General features: G+C 43.1%; 1 protein-coding gene across 1 annotated transcript; it reads right to left on the bottom strand.

The window, feature by feature from the left end:
* Positions 1 to 58: 58 nt before the first annotated feature.
* LOC106571808 (pre-mRNA-processing factor 17) lies at positions 59 to 27,859 on the bottom strand. Its single transcript, XM_045695897.2, has 15 exons — positions 27,654 to 27,859; positions 26,898 to 26,984; positions 26,660 to 26,789; positions 26,424 to 26,508; positions 25,491 to 25,632; positions 25,234 to 25,330; positions 24,957 to 25,096; positions 23,645 to 23,719; positions 22,275 to 22,320; positions 19,433 to 19,539; positions 18,702 to 18,812; positions 15,142 to 15,275; positions 11,287 to 11,334; positions 9,909 to 10,085; positions 59 to 2,396 (listed from the first exon to the last, which is right to left on the bottom strand). Exons 1-15 carry the CDS (start codon positions 27,819 to 27,821, stop codon positions 2,219 to 2,221), a joined length of 1,725 nt encoding a protein of 574 aa, XP_045551853.1. The 5' UTR covers positions 27,822 to 27,859; the 3' UTR covers positions 59 to 2,218.
* Between the last annotated feature and the right edge of the window lie 123 nt (positions 27,860 to 27,982).

Here is a 27,982-nt window from a genome sequence, read left to right on the forward strand (position 1 = left end):
TACCCCTGATCTTTTGATGTGGTTATAAAGACGTGAGGAAATAGGAACTTGGATACACTTGTCTTTTCAGGGAGGGGTTTGTGTGGATTTAATGGGTAGAAGGGAACTGTTACTAAAGGGAGAGAATCCTAATAAACTTTATGGAAAATCTGACATTCAAAGCCAAATGACAGAAGTATGAAAACAACTTGACCAAGGACAAGTGATTTCTTGACAGGCAAAATGTTAATCTCATTTCAAAAAGAGACAGCCATACATCGAGAAAACATTTTTTTAAATAAGGAAAAATATATTTTCCAGGGTTATTGTGTGGATGATACTGACATCACTGATTAAAAATGAAACTAAAAAAGGATGTAAACCCTCGAAACACAACTAATACAATGTGGGTGAGTATGTGTGAATCATTATCTCTGTATGTACAGTTGAAGTTGGAAGTTTACATGTACCTTAGCCAAATACATTTAAACTCAGTTTCACAATTCCTGACATTTAATCCTAGTAAAAATCCCCTGTCTTAGGTCAGTTAGGATCAGCACTTTATTTTAAGAATGTGAAATGTCAGGAGAGAATTATTTCAGCTTTTAATTCTTTCATCACATTCAAAGTGGGTCAGAAGTTTACATACACTCAGTATTTGGTAGCATTTGCCTTTAAATTGTTTAACTTAGGTCAAACATTTTTGAGTAACCTTCCACAAGCTTCCCACAATAAGTTGGGTGAATTTTGGCCCATTCCTCCTGACAGAGCTGGTGTAACTGAGTCAGGTTTGTTGACCTCTACTCGCACACACTTTTTCAGTTCTGCTCACAAATGTTCGATAGGATTGAGGTCAGGGCTTGTGATGGCGACTCCAATACCTTGACTTTGTTGTCCTTAAGCCATTTTGCCACAACTTTGGAAGTATGCTTGGGGTCATTGTCCATTTGCGACCAAGGTTTAACTTCCTGACTGATGTCTTGAGATGTTGCTTCAATATGTCCACAATTTTCCTCCCTCATGATGCCATCTATTTTGTGAAGTGCACCAGTCTCTCCTGCAGCAAAGCACCCCCACAACATGATGCTGCCACCCCCGTGCTTCATGGTTGGGATGGTGTTCTTCGGCTTGCAAGCCTCCCCCTTTTTCCTCCAAACATAACAATGGTCATTATGGCCAAACAGTTCTATTTTTGTTTCATCAGACCAGAGGACATTCCTCAAAAAAGTACAATCTTTGTCCCCATGTGCAGTTGCAAACCGTAGTCTGGCCTTTTTATGGTGGTTTTGGAGCAGTGGCTTCTTCCTTGCTGAGCGACCTTTCAGGTTATGTTGATATAGGACTCGTTTTACTGTGGATATAGGTACTTTTGTACCTGATTCCTCCAGCATCTTCACAAGGTCCTTTGCTGTTGTTCTGGGATTGATTTGCACTTTTCGCACCAAAGTACATTCATCTCTAGGAGACAGAACGCGTCTCCTTCCTGAGCCGTATGACGGCTGCATGGTCCCATGGTGTTTATACTTGCGTACTATTGTTTGTACAGATGAACGTGGTACCTTCAGGCATTTGGAAATTGCTCCCAAGGATGAACCAGACTTGTGGAGGTCTACAATGCTTTTTCTGAGGTCTTGGCTGATTTCTTTGGATTTTCCCATTATGTCAAGCAAAGAGGCACTGAGTTTGAAGGTAGGCCTTGAAATACATCCACACCTCCAATTGACTCAAATTATGTCAATTAGCCTACCAGAAGCTTTTAAAGCCATGACACTTTCTGGAATTTTTCAAGCTGTTTGAAGGCACAGTCAACTTAGTGTATGTAAACTTCTGACCCACTGGAATTGTGATAGTGAATTCTAAGTGAAATAATCTGCCTGTAAACAATTGTTGGAAAAATTACTTGGGTCATGCACAAAATAGATGTCCTAACCGACTTGCGAAAACTATAGTTTGTTAACAAGAAATTTGTGGAGTGGTTGAAAAACAAGTTTTAATGACTCCAACCTAAGCCTATGTAAACTTCCAACTTCAAATGTATACAACTCTTCATCAACATCACCAGTTCAAAGTTCAATCCACCGGTGTCCCCTCTTCAGATGGGGTAGAAATATATACTGAGTTAAAACAGGACTGGATACCAGCCCTATGGCTGCCATTAAATTATGGAAAATACATGACAGAAAGACCACCTCTCCCCCTAAAGAGAGGGAGTCCCCCTGCACCCCCCACCCCCATGTTTCTAGTCCCAGAGTTTGATCTGTCCGTCCCAGCCACAGGTGATGACCTTGGAGGTCTCATGCGGATGCCACAGGGCGCTGATGCACACCTTGTCGTGGGCCTTGATCTGGTGATACAGCTTGGTGGTCTTCCAGTCCCAGATATTCAGCTTCCCATCCGCATCGCCAGACACCACATAGCTACAAGAGAGAGAGGGATGAGAAGGGAGAGAAGGGAGGAGAGAAAGAGGTTAGGCTCCCTACTAAAAATGTATCCTGTTCCATTTCACCTAAGAGGTTGTGTGAATTTGGGTTTCTGCTCGAAGGGGGTGGGGGGGTACTTGCTGTTTCCATGGTTACTAAGAGAAGCGAAGGTACCTGCTGATAAGGGTGAGCGATGGGGCACGGGGAAGGGTGGGGGCAACACGGGGAGGGTGAGGGGGTTCTTAATTGGGGTTTGTGCTAAAATTAGGTAGGTGGCCTGGTTAGCTCTCTCCTGGAGGGGTGTATATTAGGCACTAAGTACAGGATATCCTCAGAAACACTCAATGACTGAAGGACTCGTTTTAGAGGATAGTAGAGGTGAGTGTATGGATCTGTCTGTTTCTGGATAAACACAATATTACCTGCTTAGGGCATGCTTCTCTCTCCCCATCTCTTCCTGAAGTTTGTAACATTCCACCCTTCAAAAACCCTTTGCTAACAATAATACATGGGTTGATTCCAGGTACATTTAAAAAAAACTAGAAAACAAAAAAATTCTCCATTTGAAAACATGCTCGTACCATTGCTGTGTTACCTATCCCATGTAGACAAACACCAGGTGACCCCATCGATGGAAGCTTCACTTTTAGTCATTAGGAACCCTGTGCAATAAATAAATAAATAAATAAATAAATAAATATATATATATATATATATATATATATATATATATATCTCTATCTCTCTCTCTCAAAAAATAAAGGGAACACTTAAACAACAAATCCTAGATCTGAATGAAAGAAATAATCTTATTAAATACTTTTTTCTTTACCTAGTTGAATGTGATGACAACAAAATCACACAAAAATAATCAATAAATATCCAATTTATCAACCCATGGAGGTCTGGATTTGGAGTCACACTCAAAATTAAAGTGGAAAACCACACTACAGGCTGATCCAACTTTGATTTAATGTCCTTAAAACAAGTCAAAATGAGGCTCAGTAGTGTGTGTGGCCTCCACGTGCCTGTATGACCTCCCTACAACGCCTGGGCATGCTCCTGATGAGGTGGCGGATGGTCTCCTGAGGGATCTCCTCCCAGACCTGGACTAAAGCATCCACCAACTCCTGGACAGTCTGTGGTGCAACGTGGCGTTGGTGGATGGAGCGAGACATGATGTCCCAGATGTGCTCAATTGGATTCAGGTCTGGGGAACGGGCGGGCCAGTCCATAGCATCAATGCCTTCCTCTTGCAGGAACTGCTGACACACTCCAGCCACATGAGGTCTAGCATTGTCTTGCATTAAGAGGAACCCAGGGCCAACTGCACCAGCATATGGTCTCACAAGGGGTCTGAGGATCTCATCTCGGTACCTAATGGCAGTCAGGCTACCTCTGGCGAGCACATGGAGGGCTGTGCAGCCCCCCAAAGAAATGCCACCCCACACCATGACTGACCCACCGCCAAACCGGTCATGCTGGAGGATGTTGCAGTCAGCAGAACGTTCTCCACGGCGTCTCCAGACTCTGTCACGTCTGTCACGTGCTCAGTGTGAACCTGCTTTCATCTGTGAAGAGCACAGGGGGCCAGTGGCGAATTTGCCAATCTTGGTGTTCTCTGGCAAATGCCAAACGTCCTGCACGGTGTTGGGCTGTAAGCACAACCCCCACCTGTGGACGTCGGGCCCTCATACCACCCTCATGGAGTCTGTTTCTGACCGTTTGAGCAGACACATGCACATTTGTGGCCTGCTGGAGGTCATTTTGCAGGGCTCTGGCAGTGCTTCTCCTGCTCCTCCTTGCACAAAGGCAGAGGTAGCGGTCCTGCTGCTGGGTTGTTGCCCTCCTACGGCCTCCTCCACGTCTCCTGATGTACTGGCCTGTCTCCTGGTAGCGCCTCCATGCTCTGGACACTACGCTGACAGACACAGCAAACCTTCTTGCCACAGCTCGCATTGATGTGCCATCCTGGATGAGCTGCACTACCTGAGTCACTTGTGTGGGTTGTAGACTCCGTCTCATGCTACCACTAGAGTGAAAGCACCGCCAGCATTCAAAAGTGACCAAAACATCAGCCAGGAAGCATGGGAACTGAGAAGTGGTCTGTGGTCCCCACCTGCAGAACCACTCCTTTATTGGGGGTGTCTTGCTAATTGCCTATAATTTCCACCTGTTGTCTATTCCATTTGCACAACAGCATGTGAAATTTATTGTCAATCAGTGTTGCTTCTTAAGTGGACAGTTTGATTTCACAGAAGTGTGATTGACTTGGAGTTACATTGTGTTGTTTAAGTGTTCCCTTTATTTTTTTGAGCTGTGTGTGTGTGTACGTATGTATGTGTATGTATGTGTGTGTATATATATATATATATACACACACACTGCTCAAAAAAATAAAGGGAACACTTAAACAACACAATGTAACTCCAAGTCAATCACACTTCTGTGAAATCAAACTGTCCACTTAGGAAGCAACACTGATTGACAATAAATTTCACATGCTGTTGTGCAAATGGAATAGACAACAGGTGGAAATTATAGGCAATTATATATATCTTTTTTTTTTTGGAATGTATTATTTATTACATTGTTAGCCTAGAAAACCTTACGTGTTATTACATACAACCAGGAAGAACTATTGGATATCAGAGAGACTTCAACTTACCAGCACAACAACCAGGAATACGACTTTCCCAAAGCGGATCCTTTGTTTGCACCTCGCAGGGCATTTGAAATGATTCCAAAGGCTGTAACAATGCCGCCGGAGGACAGGGTGCCAGAGCGGTCTAGTGAGGCTTTGGATGCGCGCACACCACCCACCGCTCCCGAGCATATTACTCACTAATGTCTAGTCCCTAGTTAATATAATCGACAAAATCTGGGCAAGAGTTGCTTTCCAAAAGACATATCCAGGATTGTAACATACTCTGCTTCACAGAAACATGGTTAGCTGGGGATATGCTGTGGGAGTCCATACAGCCAATGGGATTTTCAGTGTATTGCGCCGATAGGAATAAACATCTCTTTGGTAAGAAGGGCGGGGTGTATGTTTCATGATTAACGACTAATGGTGTAATTGTAACAACATACAGGAACTCAAGTCCTTTTGTTCACCTGACCTAGAATTCCTCACAATCAAATGCCGACCGCATTCTCCCCCAAGAGCTCTCCTCGGTTATCATCAGAGCCGTGTATATCCCCCCGCAAGCGGATACCAAGACGACCATCAAGGAATTTCACTGGACTTCATGCAAACTGGAAACCATATATCCTGAGGCTGCATTTATTGTAGCTGGGGATTTTACCAAAGCTAATTTGAGAACAAGGCTACCTAAATTCTATAGAGCATATTGATTGCTGTACACGAGCAAGTAACACGCTCGACGTTTGCTACTCTAACTTCAGCGATGCATACAAGGCCCTCCCCTGACCTCCTTTTGGCTAATCTGACTAGGACTCCATTTTGTTGCTCCCCTCCTATAGGCAGAAACTAAAAACAGGAAGCGCCGTGCTTAGGTCTATCCAACACTGTTCTGACCAATCGGATTCCACGCTTCAAGATTGCTTCGATCACGTAGACTGGGATATGTTCCGGGTAGCCTCAGATAATAACATTGTCATATATGCTGACTCGGTGAGCGAGTTTATAAGGAAGTGTATAGGAGATTTTGTACCCACTAACTATTAAAACATTCCCGAACCAGAAACCATGGATTGATGGCAGCATTCGTGCAGAACTGAAAGCACGTACCACCACATTTAACCATGGCAAGGCGACCGAATACAAACAGTGCAGTTATTTCCTTCCTAAGGCAATCAAACAAGCAAAGCGTCAGTATTTAGACAAAGTGGAGTTGCAAATCAACGGCTCAGACAAGACATATGTGGCAAAGTCTATAGATAATAACGGATTACAAAAATAAAACCAGCCCCGTCGCAGATATTGATTGACATCTTGCTCCCACAAATTAAAAAACATCTTTGCTCGCTTTGAGGACAATACAGTGCCACCGACGCGGGCCGTTAACAAAGATCGTGGGCTCTCCTTCTCCGTGGCCGACGGGAGTAAAACCCTCGCAAGGCTGCCAGCTCAGACGGCATCACGAGCCACGTCCTCAGAGTATGCTCAGACCAGCTGGCTGGAGTGTTTACGGACATATTCAATCTCTCTCTATCCCAGTCCGCTGTCCCCACACGCTTCAAGAAGGCCACCATTGTTCCTGTTCCCAAGAAAGCAAAAGTAACTGAACCAAATGACTAATCGCCCCGTAGCACTCACTTCTGTTATCATGAAGTGCTTTGAGAGACTAGTCAAGGATCATATCACCTCCACCCTATCTGTCACACTAGACCCACTCCAATTTGCTTACCGCCCCAATAGGTCCACAGACGATGCAATCACCATCACACTGCCCTATCCCATCTGGACAAGAGGAATACCTACAGTTGAAGTCAGAAGTTTATTAAAACTCATTTTTCAACCACTCCACAAATTTCTTGTTAACAAACTATAGTTTTGGCAAGTCGGTTAGGACGTCTACTTTGTGCATGACACAAGTAAGTTGTCCAACAATTGTTTACAGGCAGATTATTTCACTTATAATTCACTGTATCACAATTCCAGTGGGTCAGAAGTTTACATGCACTAAGTTGACTGTGGCTTTTAAACAGCTTGGAAAATTCCAGAAAATTATGTTGTGGCTTTAGAAGCTTCTGATAGGCTAATTGACATCCTTTGAGTCAATTGGAGGTGTACCTGTGGATGTATTTCAAGGCCTACCTTCAAACTCAGTGCCTCTTTGCTTGACATCATGGGAAAATCAAAAGAAATCAGCCAAGAGCTCAGAAAGAAAATTGTAGATCTCCACAAGTCTGGTTCATCCTTGGGAGCAATTTCCAAACGCCTGAAGGTACCACGTTCATCTGTACAAACAATATTACGCAAGTATAAACACCATTGGACCACGCAGCCGTCATACCACTCAGGAAGGAGACGCGTTCTGTCTCCTAGAGATGAACGTCCTGTGGTGCGAAAAGTGCAAATCAATCCCAGAACAGCAGCAAAGGACCTTGTGAAGATGCTGGAGGAAACAGGTACAAAAGTATCTATATCCATAGTAAAATGAGTCTTATATCAACATAACCTGAAAGGTCGCTCAGCAAGGAAGAAGCCACTGCTCCAAAAGCGCCAGAATATGGTTTGCAAATGTACATGGGGACGAAGATCATACTATTTTGAGAAATGTTCTCGGGTCTGATGAAACAAAAATAGAACCGTTTGGCCATAATGATCATCGTTATGTTTGGAGGGAAAAGGGGGAGGCTTGCAATCCGAAGAACACCATCACAACTGTGAAGCACGGGGGGTGGCAGCATCATGTTGTGGGGGTGCTTCGCTGCAGGAGGGACTGGTGCACTTCACAAAATAGATGGCATCATGAGGGAGGAAAATTGTGGACATATTGAAGCAACATCTCAAGACATCAGTCAGGAAGTTAAACCTTGGTCGCAAATGGACAATGACCCCAAGCATACTTCCAAAGTTGTGGCAAAATGGCTTAAGGACAACAAAGTCAAGGTATTAGAGTGGCCATCACAAAGCCCTGACCTCAATCCTATAGAAATCTGTGGGCAGAACTGAAAAAGCATGTGTGAGCAAGGAGGCCTACAAACTTGACTCAGTTACACCAGCTCTGTCAGGAGGAATGGGCCAAAATTCACCCAACTTATTGCGGGAAGCTTGTACCTGAAAGGTTTGACCGAAGTTAAACAGTTTTAAAGGCTATGCTACCAAATGTATGTAAACTTCTGACCCACTGGGAATGTGATGAAAGAAATAAAGCTGAAATAAATCACTCTTTTATTATTCGGACATTTCACATTCTTAAAATAAAGTGGTGATCCTAACTGACCTAAGACAGGGAATTTTTAATAGGATTCAATGTCAGAAATTGTGAAAACTGAGTTTAAATGTATTTGGCTAAGGTGTATGTAAACTTCCGACTTCAACTGTATGTAAGAATGCTGTTCATTGACTACAGCTCAGCATTCAACACCATAGTACCCTCCAAACTCATCATTAAGCTTGAGACCCTGGGTCCTGGACTTCCTGACGGGCCACCCCCAGGTGGTGAATGTAGGAAACAACATCTCCACTCCACTGATCCTCAATACTGGGGCCCCACAAGGGTGCGTTCTCAGCCCCCTTCTGTACTCCCTGTTCACTCATAACTGCGTGGTCATGCACGCCTCCAACTCAATCATCAAGTTTGCAGACGACACAACAGTGGTAGGCTTGCTTACCAACAACAACGTGACAGCCTGTGTACAGGGAGGAGGTGAGGGCCCTCGGAGTGTGGTGTCAGGAAAATACACTCCCACTCAATGTCAGCAAAACAAAAGCGATGATCGTGGACTTCAGGAAACAGCAAAGGGAGCAGCCCCCTATCCACATCAACGCGACAGCAGCAGTGGAGAAGTTCAAAAGTTTGAATTTCTTCTGTGTTCATATCACTGACAATCTGAAATGGTCCACGCACACAGTGCGTTGAAGAAGACGCAACAGCGCCTCTTCAACCTCAGGAGGCTGAAAAAATGTGGCCTGCCAACAAAAACCCTCACTAACTTTTACAGGTGCACAATTGAGAGCATCCGGTCGGGCTGTATCACAGCCTGGTACGGCAACTGCACCGCCCATAACCGCAAGGCTCTCCAGAGGGTGGAGTCTGCCCAACGCATCGCCGGGGGCAAACTACCTGCCCTCCAGGACACCTACAACACCCGATGTCACAGGAAGGCAAAAAAGATCATCAAGGACAATAACCACCCGAGCCACTGCCTGTTCACCCCGCTTCCATCCAGAAGGCGAGGTAGGTACATGTGCATCAAAGCTGGGAAAGAGAGATTGAAAAACAGCTTCTATCTCAAGGCCATCAGATTGTTAAACAGCCACCACTAGCACAGAGAGGCAACTGCCTACCTACAGACTTGATATCATTGGCCACTTTGATAAATGGAACACTAGTCACTTTAATAACGCCACTTTAAGAATGTTTACATATCTCACATTACTCATCTCATATGTATATAATGTATACTGTATTCTTCACTATCTATACTATTGCATCTGTCACTGCCCATCCATATATTTTGTACTTATATGTTCTCATCCCATTCCTTTTCTAGATTGTGTGTATTAGGTTTTGTTGTGGAATTGTTAGATATTACCTGTTAGATACTGCTGTACTGTTGGATCTAGAAGCATAAGCATTTCGCTCAACTCGCAATAACATCTGCTAGCCATGTGTATGTGACCAATAACATTTTTATTTGATTTAGGGGGCGATGTCACTGAACATCAGACCCCTGAAGCCCTGGGTCATATTCATTAAAAAACGGGGAGGGACTACCTGAATTTGTCCAATAAGAAACTTTTGTTTCGTTGCGAAACGTTTTGCTACTGTTTGCAATGGTGTGCTCTAATGAATGGGACTCTGCGTCGCTTACCTCATGTCTGGGGAGAAGTCCACCTGGCAGGCGTAGCCAGCCACCATGTGGCCCTTGAATATCTTCTTCTTGTTCAGACGAAAACGGTTCTGGGCTCCAAAGATCAGGATTTGGTTGTCCATGGACTGACAGGCCTGACACTTACCTACGAGGGGAGAAAATACAATATCATTTAGAAAAACGGTTTGATTTAGAGTTATTCAGAGTGCAGTTTTAGTATGAGCATGCTGATGTTAGGGGTTGAGCCCAGGTCAGGACTTCTCCAATGGGCCTGGGCCAAGGTATTTCAAAACAACATATTTCTGTTCAACCTTTTTCAGTGTGAAAAGCAGCTAATGCATTTGAGGAGCTCAGTTTTGTTGGGAATGGGATACAATTGTAGAAATAAAATCATACAAATCTTTCCTAGGCAGATTGAGCGAGTCGAACAAGCCAGGTTGGTTGAGCTCAAGAAAATGCTCGTTTTTATGGTCTGTATGAGTGGACCACCACAGAAGACTGCACTGGCAGCTCTTCTCCCTAACCACTTGAGAAAGATGAGCATTCCCTTTGGAAAATATGAAGACTTTTGATGGCCGAATGCCGACTTGGGTTACGTCCCAAATGACATCCTATTCCCTATATAGTGCACTACTTTGGTCCCTGTTCAAAAGTAGTGCACTATATAGTGAATAGGTCACTATTTGGGACACAACTTTTATGTCAACCTCACAGACTTTCAGTTAGCTAGCAACCCTCCCGTCTCTCTCCTTCTCAGACACTGGGACTCAGTAACAGCAATGCTGGTTGGGCAGCTGTGTCAAAGCATTTCACAAATCACTGCACTTCTTGAAAAGAAACATGATGGAAATTACTAGGGTGTGTGTGTGTGTGTGTGTGTGTGTGTGTGGTGTGTGTGTGTGATGTGTGTGTGTGTGTGTTCCACTGCGTGCGTGTCCTTTTCTGAGCGCCTCCCTAACAAACCCACATAAAAAGGATGCCATTATTCCAAAATGTGGATGAGAAACGGATGAAAACAACTGGGCCAATTCCGCCCGACTGCTCCAACCTCAGCTCTCTTTTGTTAAAGTGGAGAGAAAATAACAACGATAAGAGGAAGAAAGGCTCCATACGCAGTCCCAGCTAGGGCTGCTGCCTGGCTGCCATTTAGGAGTGGAGCTGTGGGGGACAGAGTGGAGTGGTCTGCTCTCCCAGTGAGAGTTCATCCATTATGTAGACTAAAGAGAAACAATCCATGTCAGGACAAATATGAACAGCTCAGAGAAAGATATGGGGGACGAGAGGATGGGGGAGAGGGGTATGAAGGGCGGAATGGGACAAATAAAAAGCTAAGTGCCAGAATATGTACACCAATCTCTCTCTCTGTTTGTGTGTGTCTGTGTGCATACTGGGCTCTGCGATGTACTTGAAGTCCACGGGAATGTCCCTGTAAAACATAGCACGGTCACAAATCAGTTAGAGTACAGTCAAGTACGGTCCAAAGGTGAACAATGACATTACTGGCATGAGTATTGACAACTAGCAGCAATGATCTCAAGTTGGAAACATTCACAAAGTCATGCAATGCAGCATGAGCTGTTTCTAAGCAGGACATGATTCTAGCAGACATCCAAATCACCGAGCTGACAAGGTAAAAATCTGTCATTCTGCACCTGAACATGGCAGTTAACACACTGTTCCCCGGTAGGCCGTCATTGTAAATAAGAATGTGATCTTAACCTTTTATTTAACTAGGCAAATCAGTTAAGTAAAAAAATAAAAATAAAAGTTTGCTTAAACGCTAGCATCCAATTAAATCTACACTTTCCCTCGCTGTCCTCATGCTCTCCTCATTCTCCCTTTCTCAACCCTCCACTCTCAGAATTTGAGTCAAATGGAGGTATGTTGTTCTTGGGTCTGCCCAGCATCATTCAACTCCCTGGTCCTGTCCCACCTGGCTGCCTGCGTGCATGAAAGACAACAACCCCTGTGGCAGCCTGCAGATTGTCTATGACTGTGACTAACGTTGTGTGTGTGTGTGTGTGTGCGCGTGCGTGTTGACTTGATCCTCCTCTCCCCTCACTCAGTAGTCTCGAAAGCCCGACCCTAGGAAGCAACAGGGACTAGGGTCTGATTTCAATGACAGACTCTTTTGGCAACTTCGATAAGGGAAGAATTTTTTGGGGGGGATTTGGTCGGGTTTGAGACTGCTCACTCAGTATGAGGCTGTCTATTTGGACTGAGGCCATCGCTGTCTCGCTCCCTCTTCCATCCCTCCCTCCCCCTCTCTCAGACAACAAACAGCTGGAGTGGTTTAGAGTAGCAGTGCTGCACAGTTCTATCCTATAAACACCAGCTAGGCCTATCTCCACCCAACAAACCAGGAACAGAAGGAAAAGGACAGCCATTTTCAAACCAGGGGGAACTACAGAAAAATATCTGCCTATGATCCTGAATACAACACCTTATCAACATAACATGTACATGCAGTCAGTCGTAGGATTAAACAAGATAAAATGTAGAGCATGTGCACACACGCAACCCAAAATGGCCCCCTGAGCGAGTGCTGGCTGACGTCAACAGCAGAGAAGTCAGGCCAAACTAAGTCTCTGAACACAAGCGAAACACGTGAAATCTCCTCTCAGAGCTCCAAAAATAACCCTGCTCTCAATGTGCCTGCGTTGCTGGGAAAGAGACAGATAGAGCTGGGAGAGAAAAAGAACAAGGATATGAATAACACCACCAGAGTTTGTAGTGGACTGCTGCCATTTCCTCCCAAAGCCCATAAACCATCAGGTGAAGCTGTGTCCCTGAAGACCCTAACTTTCCCCAGTCAGTCCTAATCCACATTAACAGCTTCACTCAGAGTTGGACTGCTGATCTATGATCAGGTCCCCTTGTAATCAAATTCATTGTGATTTACAAGACAAAACTGATCCTAAAAATCAGCACTCCTCTGTGAAACTTGGATCAAAAGGGCCCTTGGTTTATATCTTACCCTCAACAGTGTCTAATGTATAGGGGGTGCAGAGCCTGTAGCCACCGGGGGAAGGTTGGCAGTAACTCACTCTGTGTGTGTGTGTTAATGATGTGTTTATAATAAGGACTTGATGTCCCTTGCTGGCATAGTGTAGTACACTGTATTGATTCTAAATCGTGCCTAGCCCATCTCTACATCCGCAACAAATATACCTCAACTACTGACAGCCAGCCTCTGAGAGAGCTGTTCACTCTGTGGGTGTGTTGGCCACAAAAGGAGCCAAGGGGGTGGTAGAGTTTATGATATGCCTGTGTGTGAACAAGGACTCATTCCTGTCTCATTCCAAATCCCCATATTTCCCACTACACTTACCACCTCTATCTCCATGTCAGTGATGTGACTCCATGTTTATTTTTGCCTAATTCAGCTGAGCTGGGGAGAGGGGGAGTCCAGAGCCAGCCAGGTGGTATCCAGGGGAGACAGAGTGGGGGCAGTAAAGCCTTTCGTTGGCACATTTCTTCTCTCCACCATAACAAACCCCTCTCGCACCCCCACTACACTCCCAAAGCCCCTGAGAGGACCCTGAATGGAGTGTGCAATACACTCAAATACTCAACACTCAAAGCCAAAAGACTGCATGTTTCTCACACTACCCTAACAAGCACATTCTACTGTGAAAGATAACAAGTGCAAGTACAATGTCTCCAGTCAACTGTCAAAACTACAGCAGAGACCAAAAAGTGGATGTGCACTCAAGCCCGTCGCTCACATGGGCTGCCTGTGTAAACGCAGCCTAACTGATCTTTTGCACAATTATTGTCAAAAGAGCTGACCTGGTCGGTCAAAAGACCAATTAGTGTAAAAAGATCAGAATTGGGCTGTCCAAGAGCGCATATCACTCCCTTCTCACCAACCAAACCCACTCCCTCCACTACTAAACCCACACCTGGCACCCTCTTCCTACCAGTCAATCCTACAGTTTAAACACACACGCCAACCAGATATTGCAGAAAGAATCACAACTGGTTGAAAAAGGGGTATTTAGTGGAATCTGTGTTCCCTCTAAGAATCCTTGTGAAATGTCCATCCGTCACCGGGTCTTAAATATTTATCATCTTAGCGGTGGAAAGAGAGAACATGAATGTCTAAAAAAAGGTATCAAACATATGGCCTGCGGGCTGGATCCGGCTCGCGAGGGGGTCCAATCTGGCCCACGGTTGGTTTAAAAAAATAAAAAAAAGGGAAATGAACTATATATACTTTAAAATGACTAAAACCAAATGGAAACTGTGTAGAAATAATAATGGACCTAAATTCATACATTGACTATCTAGCTTGGTCATTATCACTGTGAACCACAGGAGGCTGCGGAGGGGAGAACGGCTCATAATGGCCGGAACGTTGCAAATGGAATGGCATCAAACATATGCAGATACCATTCCACAAATACCGCTCGTCATTACGAGCCCTAATTAAGATGCCACCAACCTCCTGTGCTGTGCAGTCAATGGACCTACATTCATACAGTTTCTTGACTGTCCAGCTTGCTAATAATCACTACAGTCAGGGAGCATCATTTATTTATTTATTTTTTTTTTATTTTTTTTTAAATGGACAGAGGACTATTGCTATTTTTTTTATTTTTATGTATATATTTTTTTTAATTGGACGGCATGGAAATAACACATTTTAAGTACGGCCCTTTGGACATCGTTGAAGACCAAATGCCGACCCGGGGCAAAATTTGTTTGACACCCCTGGTGTAAAACCTTTTGTATTTTTCTATAAAAATCTAAACACGTCATGAGCAAATAAGTAAACATGAAAGCGGAACAGGAGCAGTTATGTAAGACCCTGACATTACAAGCTAGGCACTTCGCTAGAAGAGGGGACTTCGAGGAATTCAAGAGTAGTGAACTTCCCATGACCTGCCACCCATAGCAGCACCCTAACCCAATTCAACCAAACACATTCCTCCTCCAATCTCATTTGCACTTTATTACTTGTGAAACACTCTGGCAATGAGTTCAGTTTGCAGAGAGGCATCTAGAACACCGTCAGGACAAGCTGTTGGCTCCAATGTACAAGCAAGCTATATTATGCAAATGAAGTATAATACAAAGAGTGATGCTACTCATCAACAATGTCGTTGAATCATCTCCATCTCATAATTAACGGTGCTGATTCAGACCGTCAGCCAATACACACAAGCTTGAAAGCTATGGTAGGGTCGGTGCAGACAAGAAGCTCAGCAGTCTCTTGTTTGTCACTTACCACTCCCACACGCGGAGGGACTTGTCGTCAGACGTGCTGACGAAACGGCGGTTCTCATCCACAAATGTGATGGTGTTGACCGCTCCCAGGTGACGGTCATACTCCTGAACCACCTCTCCTGTCCTCACGTCCCACTGGTGGAGGGGGGAAGCACAGGATAGAGAGAAGAGATCAATTAATAGATATTGAAACAGGTTAAACACAGACCGGTAATGTGAACAATAAATTACACAACACTCCTGTCTTAGACAAACACTAGAACACACACACCGATATTACAGTTTAGTAAGGTGACAAAATGATTCAAAAATAGAGAGGGAGAGAGATTGTCTGTTTAACCTGTTAGGGCTAGGGGGCAGTATTGACACGGCTGGATAAAAAAACGTACCCGATTTAATCTGGTTACTACTCCTGCCCAGTAACTAGAATATGCATATAATTATTGGCTTTGGATAGAAAACACCCTAAAGTTTCTAAAACTGTTTGAATGTTGTCTGTGAGTATAACAGAACTCATATGGCAGGCAAAAACCTGAGAAGATTCCAAACGCCCTCTCTGACAAGTTGTTGTTCATCTTGGCTCTTTTTATTGAAGACTGAGGATCTTTGCTGTAACGTGACACTTCCTACGGCTCCCATAGCCTCTCAGAGCCCGGGAAAAAGCTGAATGATATCGAGGCAGCCCCAGGCTGAAACACATTATCGCGTTTGGATAGTGGCCGATCAGAGTACTATGAGACTCAGGCTCGTGCATGAGATGTTTTTATTTTCTCTCTCTTTGTACGTATACACGCTTTCCCGGTCGGAATATTATCGCTTTTTTACGAGAAAAATGGCATAAAAATTGATTTTAAACAGCGGTTGACATGCTTCGAAGTACGGTAATGGAATATTTAGAATTTTTTTGTCACGAAATGCGCCATGCTCGTCACCCTTATTTACCCTTTCAGATAGTGTCTTGAACGCACAAACAAAACGCCGCTATTTGGATATAACAATGGATTATTTGGGACCAAACCAACATTTGTTATTGAAGTAGAAGTCCTGGGAGTGCATTCTGACGAAGAACAGCAAAGCTAATAACATTTTTCTTATAGTAAATCTGACTTTGGTGAGTGCTAAACTTGCTGGGTGTCTAAATAGCTAGCCCTGTGATGCCGGGCTATCTACTGAGAATATTGCAAAATGTGCTTTCACCAAAAAGCTATTTTAAAATCGGACATATAGAGTGCATAGAGGAGTTCTGTATCTATAATTCATAAAATAATTATGTTTTTTGTGAACGTTTATCGTGAGTAATTTAGTAAATTCACCGGCAGTGTTCGGTGGGAATGCTAGTCACATGCTAATGTAAAAAGCTGGTTTTTGATAAATCGGACAGTGTGGTTAGATTAACGAGAGTCTTGTCTTTAAAATGGTGTAAAATAGTCATATGTTTGAAAAATTGAAGTTTTTGCATTTTTGAGGTATTTGAATATCGCGCCACGGGATTACACTGGCCCATAGAGGTTAAAGAGTTAATTGCTTTTCCAGCGAGGGGACTCTGCCTAGTAGGTTGTTGTCTTTCACAGATCTCTCGCTCGCTCTCTTGTATTGCCACCAGCCTCTAGGTTGCGTGTGTCATGACAGTAGCGGTCGACCGATTATGATTTTTCAACACCGCTACCGATTATTGTAGGACCCAAAAAGCCGCTACCGATTAATCGGCCGATTTTCTTTTATTTTTATTTATTTGAAATAATGACAATTACAACAATACTAAATGAACACTTATTTTAACTTAATATAATACATCAATAAAATCAATTTAACATGAGAACATATGAAAGCTAGTGGTTCCTTTTAACATGAGTCTTCAATATTCCCAGGTAAGAAGTTTTAGGTTGTAGTTATTATAGGAATTCTAGGACTATTTCTCTCTATACGATTTGTATTTCATATATCTTTGACTATTGGATGTTCTTATAGGCACTTTAGTATTGCCAGTGTAACAGTATAGCTTCGGTTACACCAGCCTAATCTTGGGAGTTGACAGGCTTGAAGTCATAAACAGCGCAATGCTTGAAGCACAGCGGAGAGCTGCTGGCAAAACGCACAAGTGTGCTGTTTGAATGAATGCTTACAAGCCTGCTGCCTCCTACCACCGCTCTGTCATTTTACATTTTAGTCATTTAGCAGACGCTCTTATCCAGAGCGACTTACAGTAGTGAACGCAGACATTTCATATATTTCACACATTTTTTCCCCGTACTGGTCCCCCGTGGGAATCGAACCCACAACCCTGGCATTGCAAACACCATGCACTACCAACTGAGCCACACGGGACCCCAGACTGCTCTATGAAATCATACACTTAATTATAACATAATAACACACAGAAATACGAGCCTTTGGTCATTAATATATGGTCGAATCCGGAAACTATCATCTTGAAAGCAAAACATTTTTTCTTTCAGTGAAATACGGAACCGTTTCATATTTTATCTAATGGGTGGCATCCCTAAATCTAAATATTCCTGTTACATTGCACAACCTTCAATGTTATGTCATAATTATGTAAAAATTCTGGCAAATTAGTTTGCAGCGGCCCAAACTGTTGCATATACCCTGACTGCGCGCAATGAACGTAAAATGACACAATTTCACCCGGTTAATATTGCCTGCTATCCTGGATTTCTTTTAGCTAAATATGCAGGTTTAAAAATATATACTTCTGTGTATTGATTTTAAGAAAGGCATTGATGTTTATGGTTAGGTACAGTCGTGCAACGATTGTGCTTTTTTCGCAAATGCGCTTTTGTTAAATCATCCCCCGTTTGGCGAAGTCGGCTGTCTTTGTTAGGAAGAAATATTCTTCACAGTTCGCAGCGAACCAGGCGGCCCAAACTGCTGCATATACCCTGACTCTGTTTGCAAGAGAAGTGACACATTTTCCCTAGTGAAAAGAAATTCATGTTAGCAGGCAATATTAACTAAATATGCAGGTTTAAAAATGTATACTTGTGTATTGATTTTAAGAAAGGCATTGATGTTTATGGTTGGAGCAACGTGTACCTACGCGATTATATGCAACGCAGGACAGGCTAGATAAACTAGTAGTATCAACCATGTGTAGTTAACTAGTGATTATGATTGATTGTTTTTTATAAGTTTAATGCTAGCTAGCAACTTATCTTGGCTTCTTACGGCATTCGCGTAACAGGCAGGCCCCTCGTGGAGTGCAATGTAAAGCAGGTGGTTAGAGCGTTGGACTAGTTAACCGTAAGGTTGCAAGATTGAATCCCCGAGCTGACAAGGTAAAAATCTGTCGTTCTGCCCCTGAACAAGGCAGTTAACCCACCGTTCCTAGGCCGTCATTGAAAATAAGAATGTGTTCTTAACTAACTTGCCTAGTTAAATAAAGGTTAAAAAAATATTTAAAAAAATAATAATTACAAAACCAAAAATAAATCGGCCAAATCGGCATCCAAAAATACCCATTTCCGATTGTTATGAAAACTTGAAATCTGCCCTAATCAATCTACCATTCCGATTAATCGGTCGACCTCTACATGACAGTACCTGAACAATCTTCTTATCAGACATGCCAGCCACAAACAGATTCTGCTTGTCCTCGTCTGGATTGAACTTGACACAGTATGGCACCTTTCTGTTGGTGAAGCGGGAGATGCACTGGCCTGTGGAAGGACAGTTTACTACACATTTGAGAAGAACCCACACAGATTGTCTACAACACACATTGTCATCATTATAGTGCAGAAACACCCAGCCATAACTTCCCAGTGGCATTATGACAATTCAATCAGATTTGTCAAAACCAACATCTTCAATACAATTGATGTATTCTCATAAAAAAATGTGCCATTTTCAATTAATCAACACAAGTTGACAGAACGTAAATTAAATGTCCCCTAACCATACAGCTCGTTGACTCGTACACAAGGCGCTACGACAAGTCAGTGGTTCTACAGAACAACAAGTGGCAGATGAGTCTCTCTACTGCCCTCTACTGGGAGAGCAGACTCTCTCTGGTCCCACTGGTAGTGCCCAGATCTACACAACATACTTCTATCTGAATGTTCAACCATGCTGGCCACCTTCAGCAGGGCACAACATTATGAAACATTCTCATTGAATTGTGCTAAACAGAACTGACATGCGTCTCTGAATGTCAAGTAATCGTGAAAGCTCTATTTGTGCCATTTCTATCATTGCTACGACTGTTCTGTTCAATGACAGTCCCCAGACATGGTGGAACGTTTGTGGCAATTCTATCATGACCACGGCTGAACCGACCCCGTCTCGGTGTCCCAAAGTTTGAGGTAGCGGTCGTAGGCTGCACTCATGTACTGAGACCCAGTGTTGTTGAAGCAAATATCCCGCACTGCTTTACTGTGGCCTGGAGGGAGAGACACAGAAACACACAAATTTTATATGCACATATTCCTTCTGTTCTGTTATTCTGTCAAAGTCCCTGATCAGACTGCCTTTCAAATCACATTCATTGGTGGAATATGAAATCAGAGAAAAAAAGGGTAAGAAAGAGATTGAAAGCCAAAGTGGAACTGACGGTCAGAGAGAAGAGGTGGGTGGGGAGAGGGGGAGGGCACATCAAGGAAGAAAAACAAGCTTAAGCAATGAGGGGACATGGAGTGAGAAGCTCTCTACTATACCCCACTTTCCCTCAACTCATCCCCCTGGTCTCCACTCCTTCCTACATCTATCCCTCCTTCTCACACTCTCCCTCCCCTCTGTTTAGAGTTGAAGTCGGAAGTTTACATACACCTTAGCCAAATACATTTAAACTCAGTTTTTCACAATTCCTGACATTTAGTCCCTAGTAAAGATTCCGTCTTAGGTCAGTTCGGATCACCACTTGATTTTAAGAAGGTGAAATGTCAGAATAATAGTAGAGAGAATGATTTATTTCAGCTTTTATTTCTTTCATCACATTCCCAGTGCGCCAGACTTTTACATACACTCAATTCGTTTTTGGTAGCATTGCCTTTAAATAGTTTAACTTGAGCTAACATTTTGGGTAGCCTTCTACAAGCTTCCCACAAAAAGTTGTGTGAATTTTGGCCTATTCTTCCTGCACCAGTCCCTCCTGCAGCAAAGCACCCCCACAAACATGATGCTTCCACCCCCGTGCTTCATGGTTGGGATGGTGTTCTTCGGCATGCAAGCGTAACCCTTTTTCCTCCAAACATAACAATGGTCATTATGGCCAAACAGTTCCATTTTTGTTTCATCAGACCAGAGGACATTTCTCCAAAAAGTACAATCTTTGTCCCCATGTGCAGTTGCAAACCGTAGTCTGGCTTTTTTATGGCGGTTTTGGAGCAGTGGCTTCTTCCTTGCTGAGCGGCCTTTCAGGTTATGTCGATATAGGACTAATTTTACTGTGGATATAGATACTTTTGTACCGGTTTCCTCCAGCATCTTCACAAGGTCCTTTGCTGTTGTTCTGGGATTGATTTGCACTTTTGCACCATGGTGTTTATACTTGCGTACTATTGTTTGTACAGATGAACGTGGTACCTTCAGGCGTTTGGAAATTGCTCCCAAGGATGAACCAGACTTGTGGAGATCTACAATTTTCTTTCTGAGGTTTTGGCTGATTTCTTTTGATTTTCCCATGATGTCAAGCAAAGAGGCACTGAGTTTGAAGGTAGGCCTTGAAATACATCCACAGGTACACCTCCAATTGAATCAAATTGTGTCAATTAGCCTATCAGAAGCTTCTAAAGCCATGACATCATTTTCTGGAATTTTCCAAGCTGTTTAAAAAGGCACATTCAACTTAGTGTATGTAAATGTCTGACCCACTAGAATTGTGATACAGTGAAATAATCTGTCTGCAAACAATTGTTGGAAAAATTACTTGTGTCATGCACAAAGTAGATGTCCTAACCGACTAGCCAAAACTATAGTTCGTTAACAAGAAATTTGTGGTTGAAAAACGAGTTTTAATGACTCCAACCTAAGTGTATGTAAACTTCCGACTTCAACTGTATGTGTGTGCGTGTCTATAGAGTCAGGTTAAGTAACGTCTGGTCCCGCTGGTCTCTCTCCCCCCTCTCAGGCGCCCCTCTTGTTAAGAAAGCCTACAACAACAATAACAGGTTCCCGTCGAGGCTAGCCATCTGTCTGTCCACGCTCTAACCAGGCCTATCCCACATCTCATTACTGTAACAGCACAGACTCCTAACCCCACAGGCACTGTACAGACCTGGCTTGAGATGTGCTGTAAGGTAGGGCAAAACACACAGACATACTCAAGCTAGACATCGTCACCACACACACACGTTAGCACTTTAGTTAGCTCACTTGCTACTCTGAAATAACCCCACTGCGCTCTCTGAAGCTCCATTCCTGAAACAAACGCACTCTTCATCTCTCCATTTCTTGCCCTCTATACACTCCTCCCCCCATCTACCCAGGGCTGTTGAATTATACATGGTGTTTGAGGGAGCCGACAGGCAGAAACACAGCTTAAGGAAAACAATCTACTCTGACAGCCCAGCCTGTCTACAGGAGGGAGGGATGAGGAGTGACCTGCATGCAATTCCCAGCTCTATGCCTCTGTCTACTCTAAACCTATCCTCAACACTCAGCGGAAAGCTTATGTTCCATTAATGTTCACTTTGCGCTCTATCTTACACCCCTCCCCCCAACAGTGTCAGCTCACATTCCATTTATGTATTAATGCTGAATTAACGGTCCACCGCAACAGAGTTCTGGAATAGTGGGAAACAGGGTAATGAGATGTCACTCTCCTTGACCGTTGCCCAGTGTGACGCTCTGACATCCATTATTCCCCCGATGTACGAATCAAGTTCGCTCCGCGTTGAATTAGAAACACTAATGAGATCTGCCAAGGGAGAGGAGTGTGCTTGATTGGAATCCAACTAACTTGTACTGGTGGATAGATTGTATGTTGAAGTGATGTGCTTGATTGACTAAGAATTGCATTTGGATTTGTATACCCTTAGAGATGACAACACTTAGGCTAGTTAGTGGTTTGAGCTAAGGTCTTATTCTCTTAACCCAAGGAGCATTGTAATCCCTGTAGCAAAACACACGAATAACAGAAACAGAGTGTGAAACAGTAAACAGAGATTGTCCACTTACCGATAAATGTCCGTATGCACCTCCTCTCGTTATACACCTCCCACAACTGAGGAGAGGGATGAGAGAAGAAAATATTTTAAAAAGCACTGTGTGATCCTTTGACTAGATTCGACCAGCATGGGTCAGTGTCTGATGCACCAGTCCCATTGGCAACCACCCAGGGTCTCATAAGAAATCAGCAAAGGGCTCATCTGAGACAGTAAAAGCATTAAAACCAATAGGCTCCTCGTTCTACCAGACACACAGTGAGGAGTCAGGGGGCCCAGAGACCTTTTGACAGAACAGAGCCATCTTTATATCTAAATCCACAGGATAGAATGACTCATCTAAGCCATGGGAGAGTGAAAGGGACAGATGGAAGAGTGAGAGAACAGAGGGGAAGAGAAGATGCTCCTTCTCCAAAAACACATGTTGGTTTACCTTAGAGAGATATCATTAAAAAAATATATGTATATCTGGCCAGGAAAGGGGAGATGAGGACAGGAAAAATTGAAGATCTGACTGAGTTGTTAATCACCCATAAGACTCTAAGCTCTGTCTAAACCAGGTAGGTGGGGGTTCTACTAAGCTAAATTGAATTGTTTTAAGGTCATCCCAAGGATCATTTTGCCATTTGATTTAGAATTTTAAGACCCCTTGAAGTATAACAAAATATATTATAACATTATTTGAACCAAAAATATTTTGGCTTACTGCTGTTAGGCCATGCAAACACATTGAATAACTGATTCACTATATAGAACAACAGATAGTACACCAACATTTTTTAAAGTAAGTTTGTTCTGAAGTCTCTGTCCTATATCTGAGAGATAAGAAAGATCAGGAAAATGTTTTTATTTATTTAAAAAAATGTATACATGCATTTAACCTCTTATTTTTGCCACTAAACAGTCTCCACATTGACAGTACTTCCATAAAACAATTCAACTGGTCCCGGGGGACCATCAGACAAGTCTTGTGAGGCCTGTGAGTGTCCTAGAACAAAACCACTGACATGTACGTGTTTGTGGAAAGGTGAGACAAAGGTGAGTGTGTAGACCAAACTGTTAGGATGCTACAGACAGAAGTTGACAGATCAGTTGTACCGACATCAGATGAGTCCCAAGACGCGTGTAGGGGTCGTAGAGCAAAACGGAGACCCCCATCATGTTCGTGAGAGTGTTATCCTTCCATAGAGGGGTCATAATAGCCTATGTAGACCAAACCGTTCGCACACCTTTCACCGCAGATGCGGTCGTGCGACATAGGTGGATGCGGTGGATTGAAACGCATCCAACGCAAAAAAACTGATATCTCTAGCTTAATCTGACAGATTTTGGGTCCTCAGTGAGGACTTGATGGTGTCTGAGCGAGGCAAGAGTGTTCCTTACCTTGACCTTACAGTCCATAGAGCAGGAGAGCAGCAGGTGACCTGACACAGGAAACAGACGGATAGCACTGACCCCCTAGAAAGAGAATGAGAGAGAAAGAGAGGTTAACGTGCGGACATAATAGATTATTAGAATATTAATCTGCCCGTCTTTGAGCATGCAGGTGTGTATGGTATTGCTATAATTCCTCTTACATACATTTGCAGCCAAATATATTGGCACCCTTGCGCATTCCAAATAATTCCCCATTTCTTCAAATAAATTGAAAGGGTGATGTTTTTTTTTTCTTAAATAAAGATACCGAAACCGTACCGTTACCGTAGCCCACAAACCGTAATACATACCGAACTGTGGGCCCACTGTACCGTTGCATCCCTAAGTGTTTACCGATGACCAAATTAAGCATCAATGAAAAGAACACAGGACAATCTAATATGGGAGGTTGAATAATGTAAGGTGAGATCTGAACACTTCAGTTGGTGGAGGGCATCTCTCAAACATGAAAGAATTGCTGCTGAAGAGTGGGTCAAATTGCTAGTAGAAAGGTGCAGCAAGCTGATTGATGGCTAAAAGAAGCATTTGTCTGCAGTTATATTGGCCAAAGTCTTTGCAATCAAGTACTAGCTCCAGGGTACCAATAACTCTGTTCATAACATTTGTCTTTATTTTCTAAACTAAATTTGTAAACTTAAGTGAACAAAATGTAATTGCTTGTGCAATGTTGAAAATCCAATAAGTTGGAGACCAGAGGTGTCGCAATTTCATATTATTTTAGAAGAAATAGGGAATTACTCTAGAAAAGTGCAAGGATGCCAATATCTTTGGATGCAACTGAGTGACTGATGAGTGTTCCCTCACTCAACCTCTGAAAAGTAGGTTTGGGCGGTCTCAAGATTTCATAACGTTCCTTCTCATACTGGGGTATATGGTATTACTCGAAGTGCACACAAGAGGCGCCATTTCTTTCCAAAAGCAACAAAAAAAATGTAATAATGATTTACACACAAAACACATTTAGGGAGCAGGGATCTAGATCCAGGAGGGGATTGATTGTCTCTGCTGTGACCAAGAAGCTTGATGTTGCAAGCCATCCACTTAGCAAACCAAATGCATAGCTGGAGCCCTGAGCTGGAGATAATTTATTTGGCACATCTTAGATAGTGAACATATAGTTATACATTTCCCGTCTCTGTAAATATGACAGACGCTGTGAAGTGTGTATCACAGTATAATAATAGCTAACCCCGATGAGTGTATTTCAAAATACTCCAGTACACAGTACACCACCCTAACTAACACACACACACCCTACCTTGGTGTGTCCAGACCAGAGGTGGATCTGTTTCTTGGGCAGGTAACACTTGTCTGGGATGTCTGCAGTACGCAGGTTGATGCCCACGTCTTGGGGTACGTGGAGGTATGACCTCCCCTGGTAGTCGTACGCATCTTTGACTGGAGACACAGTATATAAACAGTAAGACATTGAGAACGTACTACATAACGGTGAACATCTCATTCTCTCTTCATTTGAGTGAGTGCTGATCAGTTCAGTTATGTAAGTAGTAATTGCGGAGATGAGTGTTAGTTACCATGGAGAATGGTCTTCTCCTCCGCCAGAGCCTCTTCCTCGTTCCTTCCCTTCTTCTGCCTCTTGGCTGTGATCTCATCCAGCTCCTTCTGTTCCTCCTACAGACCAGTCAGCAGAAAACAATCGGTCAGAATCAGACAATATCCTTTTCTGAGGAAAAGCAGTTATGTCCAAATAACCACACTGCTGCTGTATAATCCAAGCATCCAAATTTTGTTTGAGCTTCACATAATATAGTTTGATTGATTTATTGATTACCTCTGATGGTTTGGCGCCGTCCTTTTCATCCACGTATTTCGCCCAGGGCCCGAGGTAATTGTGAATGTTATTCGCTTCACCTCCTTGCACCTTTTTCCTCTTGTCAGTCTTCTTTGGGCCAACCTCAAACACAGTCAATCCTACCAGAGGAGAAACAAGAGAAACTGTCATTTTGTTCCCTTTCTTTCACTGACTGTTATAGAAAGCATTGACTACACATTTCAACGGCTTTCCATTGTGTTTCAAAACATCCCCCTTACCGGCTAGCAACATACACGATGTGCAAGTGACGCGTCAATTTTACCTCCATATTCTTTGTTTTGTGGCTAAGAATGAGAAAATGAAAACACGGCTATTTAAGATAAAACTGTATATTAAATTGCATACTTATTTCCAAGTGCCGTGTTTCAACGTATTTGACGGCCAAGAAGAAGCAAGAAGCCGAAAATCTACACACGAACTGCAAATCTTACGACAGCTTGCCGGTATACATTTTTTTCGGGAGGGATAGCATTTTTCAAAAGTACTGGCTGGCAATGTTCAGTAAAAACAAATGTGTGTAAAATAATATAAAACATCAAACAGCCTATTAACAGGTTCTTACCGTCCTGTAAGTCCTCAGCTCAAGCAGGCACGCTCCGACATGCTACCAAAACAGCAGGGGATGTGGTCCATATCAGACTTTCCTAACTTCCGTTGATGTCTTACTGTGTCAAATATTTTGATAACAGACATCGGGTATGACTGAATCAATACACGAAAACAAATATGAATCTGATATATGTTAAATAACCACGTTTTCATGAATTTTATTATATATTCTTGAAGCCCATTCAAGAGAGTCGGGACATGACGCCGGAAGTATGACGTAGGATGATGTCACTTACACAGGGTAGCCACCACAAGCAAAACAAAATGAGCAGGAAATTAACTTTATTTTTCTCTGCCTCTTCCACTGCACCAATGTAGCTATTGGAGGAGTTTTGACTTGTATCCACAGACGGATCCAGAGCATAGCCTGAAAGCAACGGCGAATAACAAGTGAAAAAAATAACTAAGATGCTACATTCCCCTAAACCTTTAGATTTAAGGTGGAAGGAAGGCTGACCTCTTCACAGCTCTACGTTCTATCATAGACAATGACTGGGGTGTGAATAAGGTATATTTACCAAAGGTGGAGAAGGTCCTCCTCTGCTGTTCAAACATAAAGTTGTTGACGTGAGCAGGCTCTGCATAGCCAGACAGCAAATTCCTGGGTGCAGCCACCTGTTGACTTTTATATGGGTTGACAGGACCGAACTAGAAGGGGTGCAATGTGAATATGATAATGATGAACATCTTAGGTAGGTACAGTCAGAATGAAGTAAGGAAGTTTACTTGATTAAAATGTTTTAATGTTAATTTGACCTCTGGCGCAAACATGGTTTCATATGTGGGGTTGTAGGTGACCTCTTTGAGAGAGGGGTCCAGATGTACGCCAGTCTCCACAGCCTCCTGTTGGAGTGAAGAAACATGACAGGTTCTATACCGCTAACCACTCTGATCAATCATCAAACTATGAAGACACTTAAATTAAAGGGTCTTGAAGTTAGCTGTCCCACATCTATCGTGTTGCGTTCAGTTCATTAAACGTTGTTACCTTGGGTGACGACAAAACCGTCACGTTCAGTACAAAACAACAAGTTTCCCACAAACGTTGGGTACCATTCTTAAACAGTCTTTGAATTGAGATGCGTTCGCTCCCGTTTGACGGGAGTGTTGGCTGATCAGTATGGGTGACACTTGTAATCGCAAAACTCGTGCAGCCCAATGTATCGCCCTATAGGCTACCATAATCACAACGTTCTTCAAGTTATCGTTAACAGCAAGTTGGCTATCTAACGTTAACTAGCAAGCTAAAGACAGTTAACATTTCCCCGCCTGACCAGCTAACGACATTACTGAACCCCTTTTGACTCAGCTAGCTACTTAGTGTTACGCGTCAGCATCAAATTATTATCGACTAACGTTAGCTAAATTAGTGACTTTACTTTCAACGGTCCATGTAGTGTAGCTAGCTAAGTGGCTATTAAGTTAACGTTACATTTAGGTTTTTTTTTATTCACAAGCTAACGTTAGCTACATTAGCAGCCGGCTAATAACATGCCTAGCTATCTCACGTACCTTTACGGCGACCTCAGGAGCTGAATTGAGGACAGTCAGTGACATTGTTTTGCCAGATTTCAACTGTTGAAGATGTGCCAGAGCATCGGGGTCAACCTTTTCAGGATTAACATGAGATTTGGTCTCATTATCTGAATCCCTCCAGTACGAAACGAGGATGGCCGCCATCTTGGATGTTGTGAAAGCACTACCGGAAATGTCCGAAAAGTAGGTATTCACTCTGTAATATTAACGTGAACAAATATATAATAAACGTCAACATTGGGAGAGATTCATTATTCAGTTAAATATTATGATGACAAAATGTGTATTAATATAAGTCACTCCTA

The sequence above is a fragment of the Salmo salar genome, chromosome 15 (assembly GCF_965601325.2).
Source record: "Salmo salar chromosome 15, fSalSal1, whole genome shotgun sequence".
Lineage (NCBI taxonomy): Eukaryota > Metazoa > Chordata > Actinopteri > Salmoniformes > Salmonidae > Salmo > Salmo salar.

Bases quoted from the DNA above. Each gene is read 5' to 3' on its own strand.
- LOC106571808 (XM_045695897.2), bottom strand. From the start codon at position 27,821: ATGGCGGCCATCCTCGTTTCGTACTGGAGGGATTCAGATAATGAGACC. The intron at 25,331-25,490 runs GTAATCAATAAA...ACTGGTCTGTAG, and splicing joins ACGGCGCCAAACCATCAGAG to GAGGAACAGAAGGAGCTGGA. The intron at 22,321-23,644 runs GTAAGGAACACT...CCCTCTCCTCAG, and splicing joins CTATGGACTGTAAGGTCAAG to TTGTGGGAGGTGTATAACGA.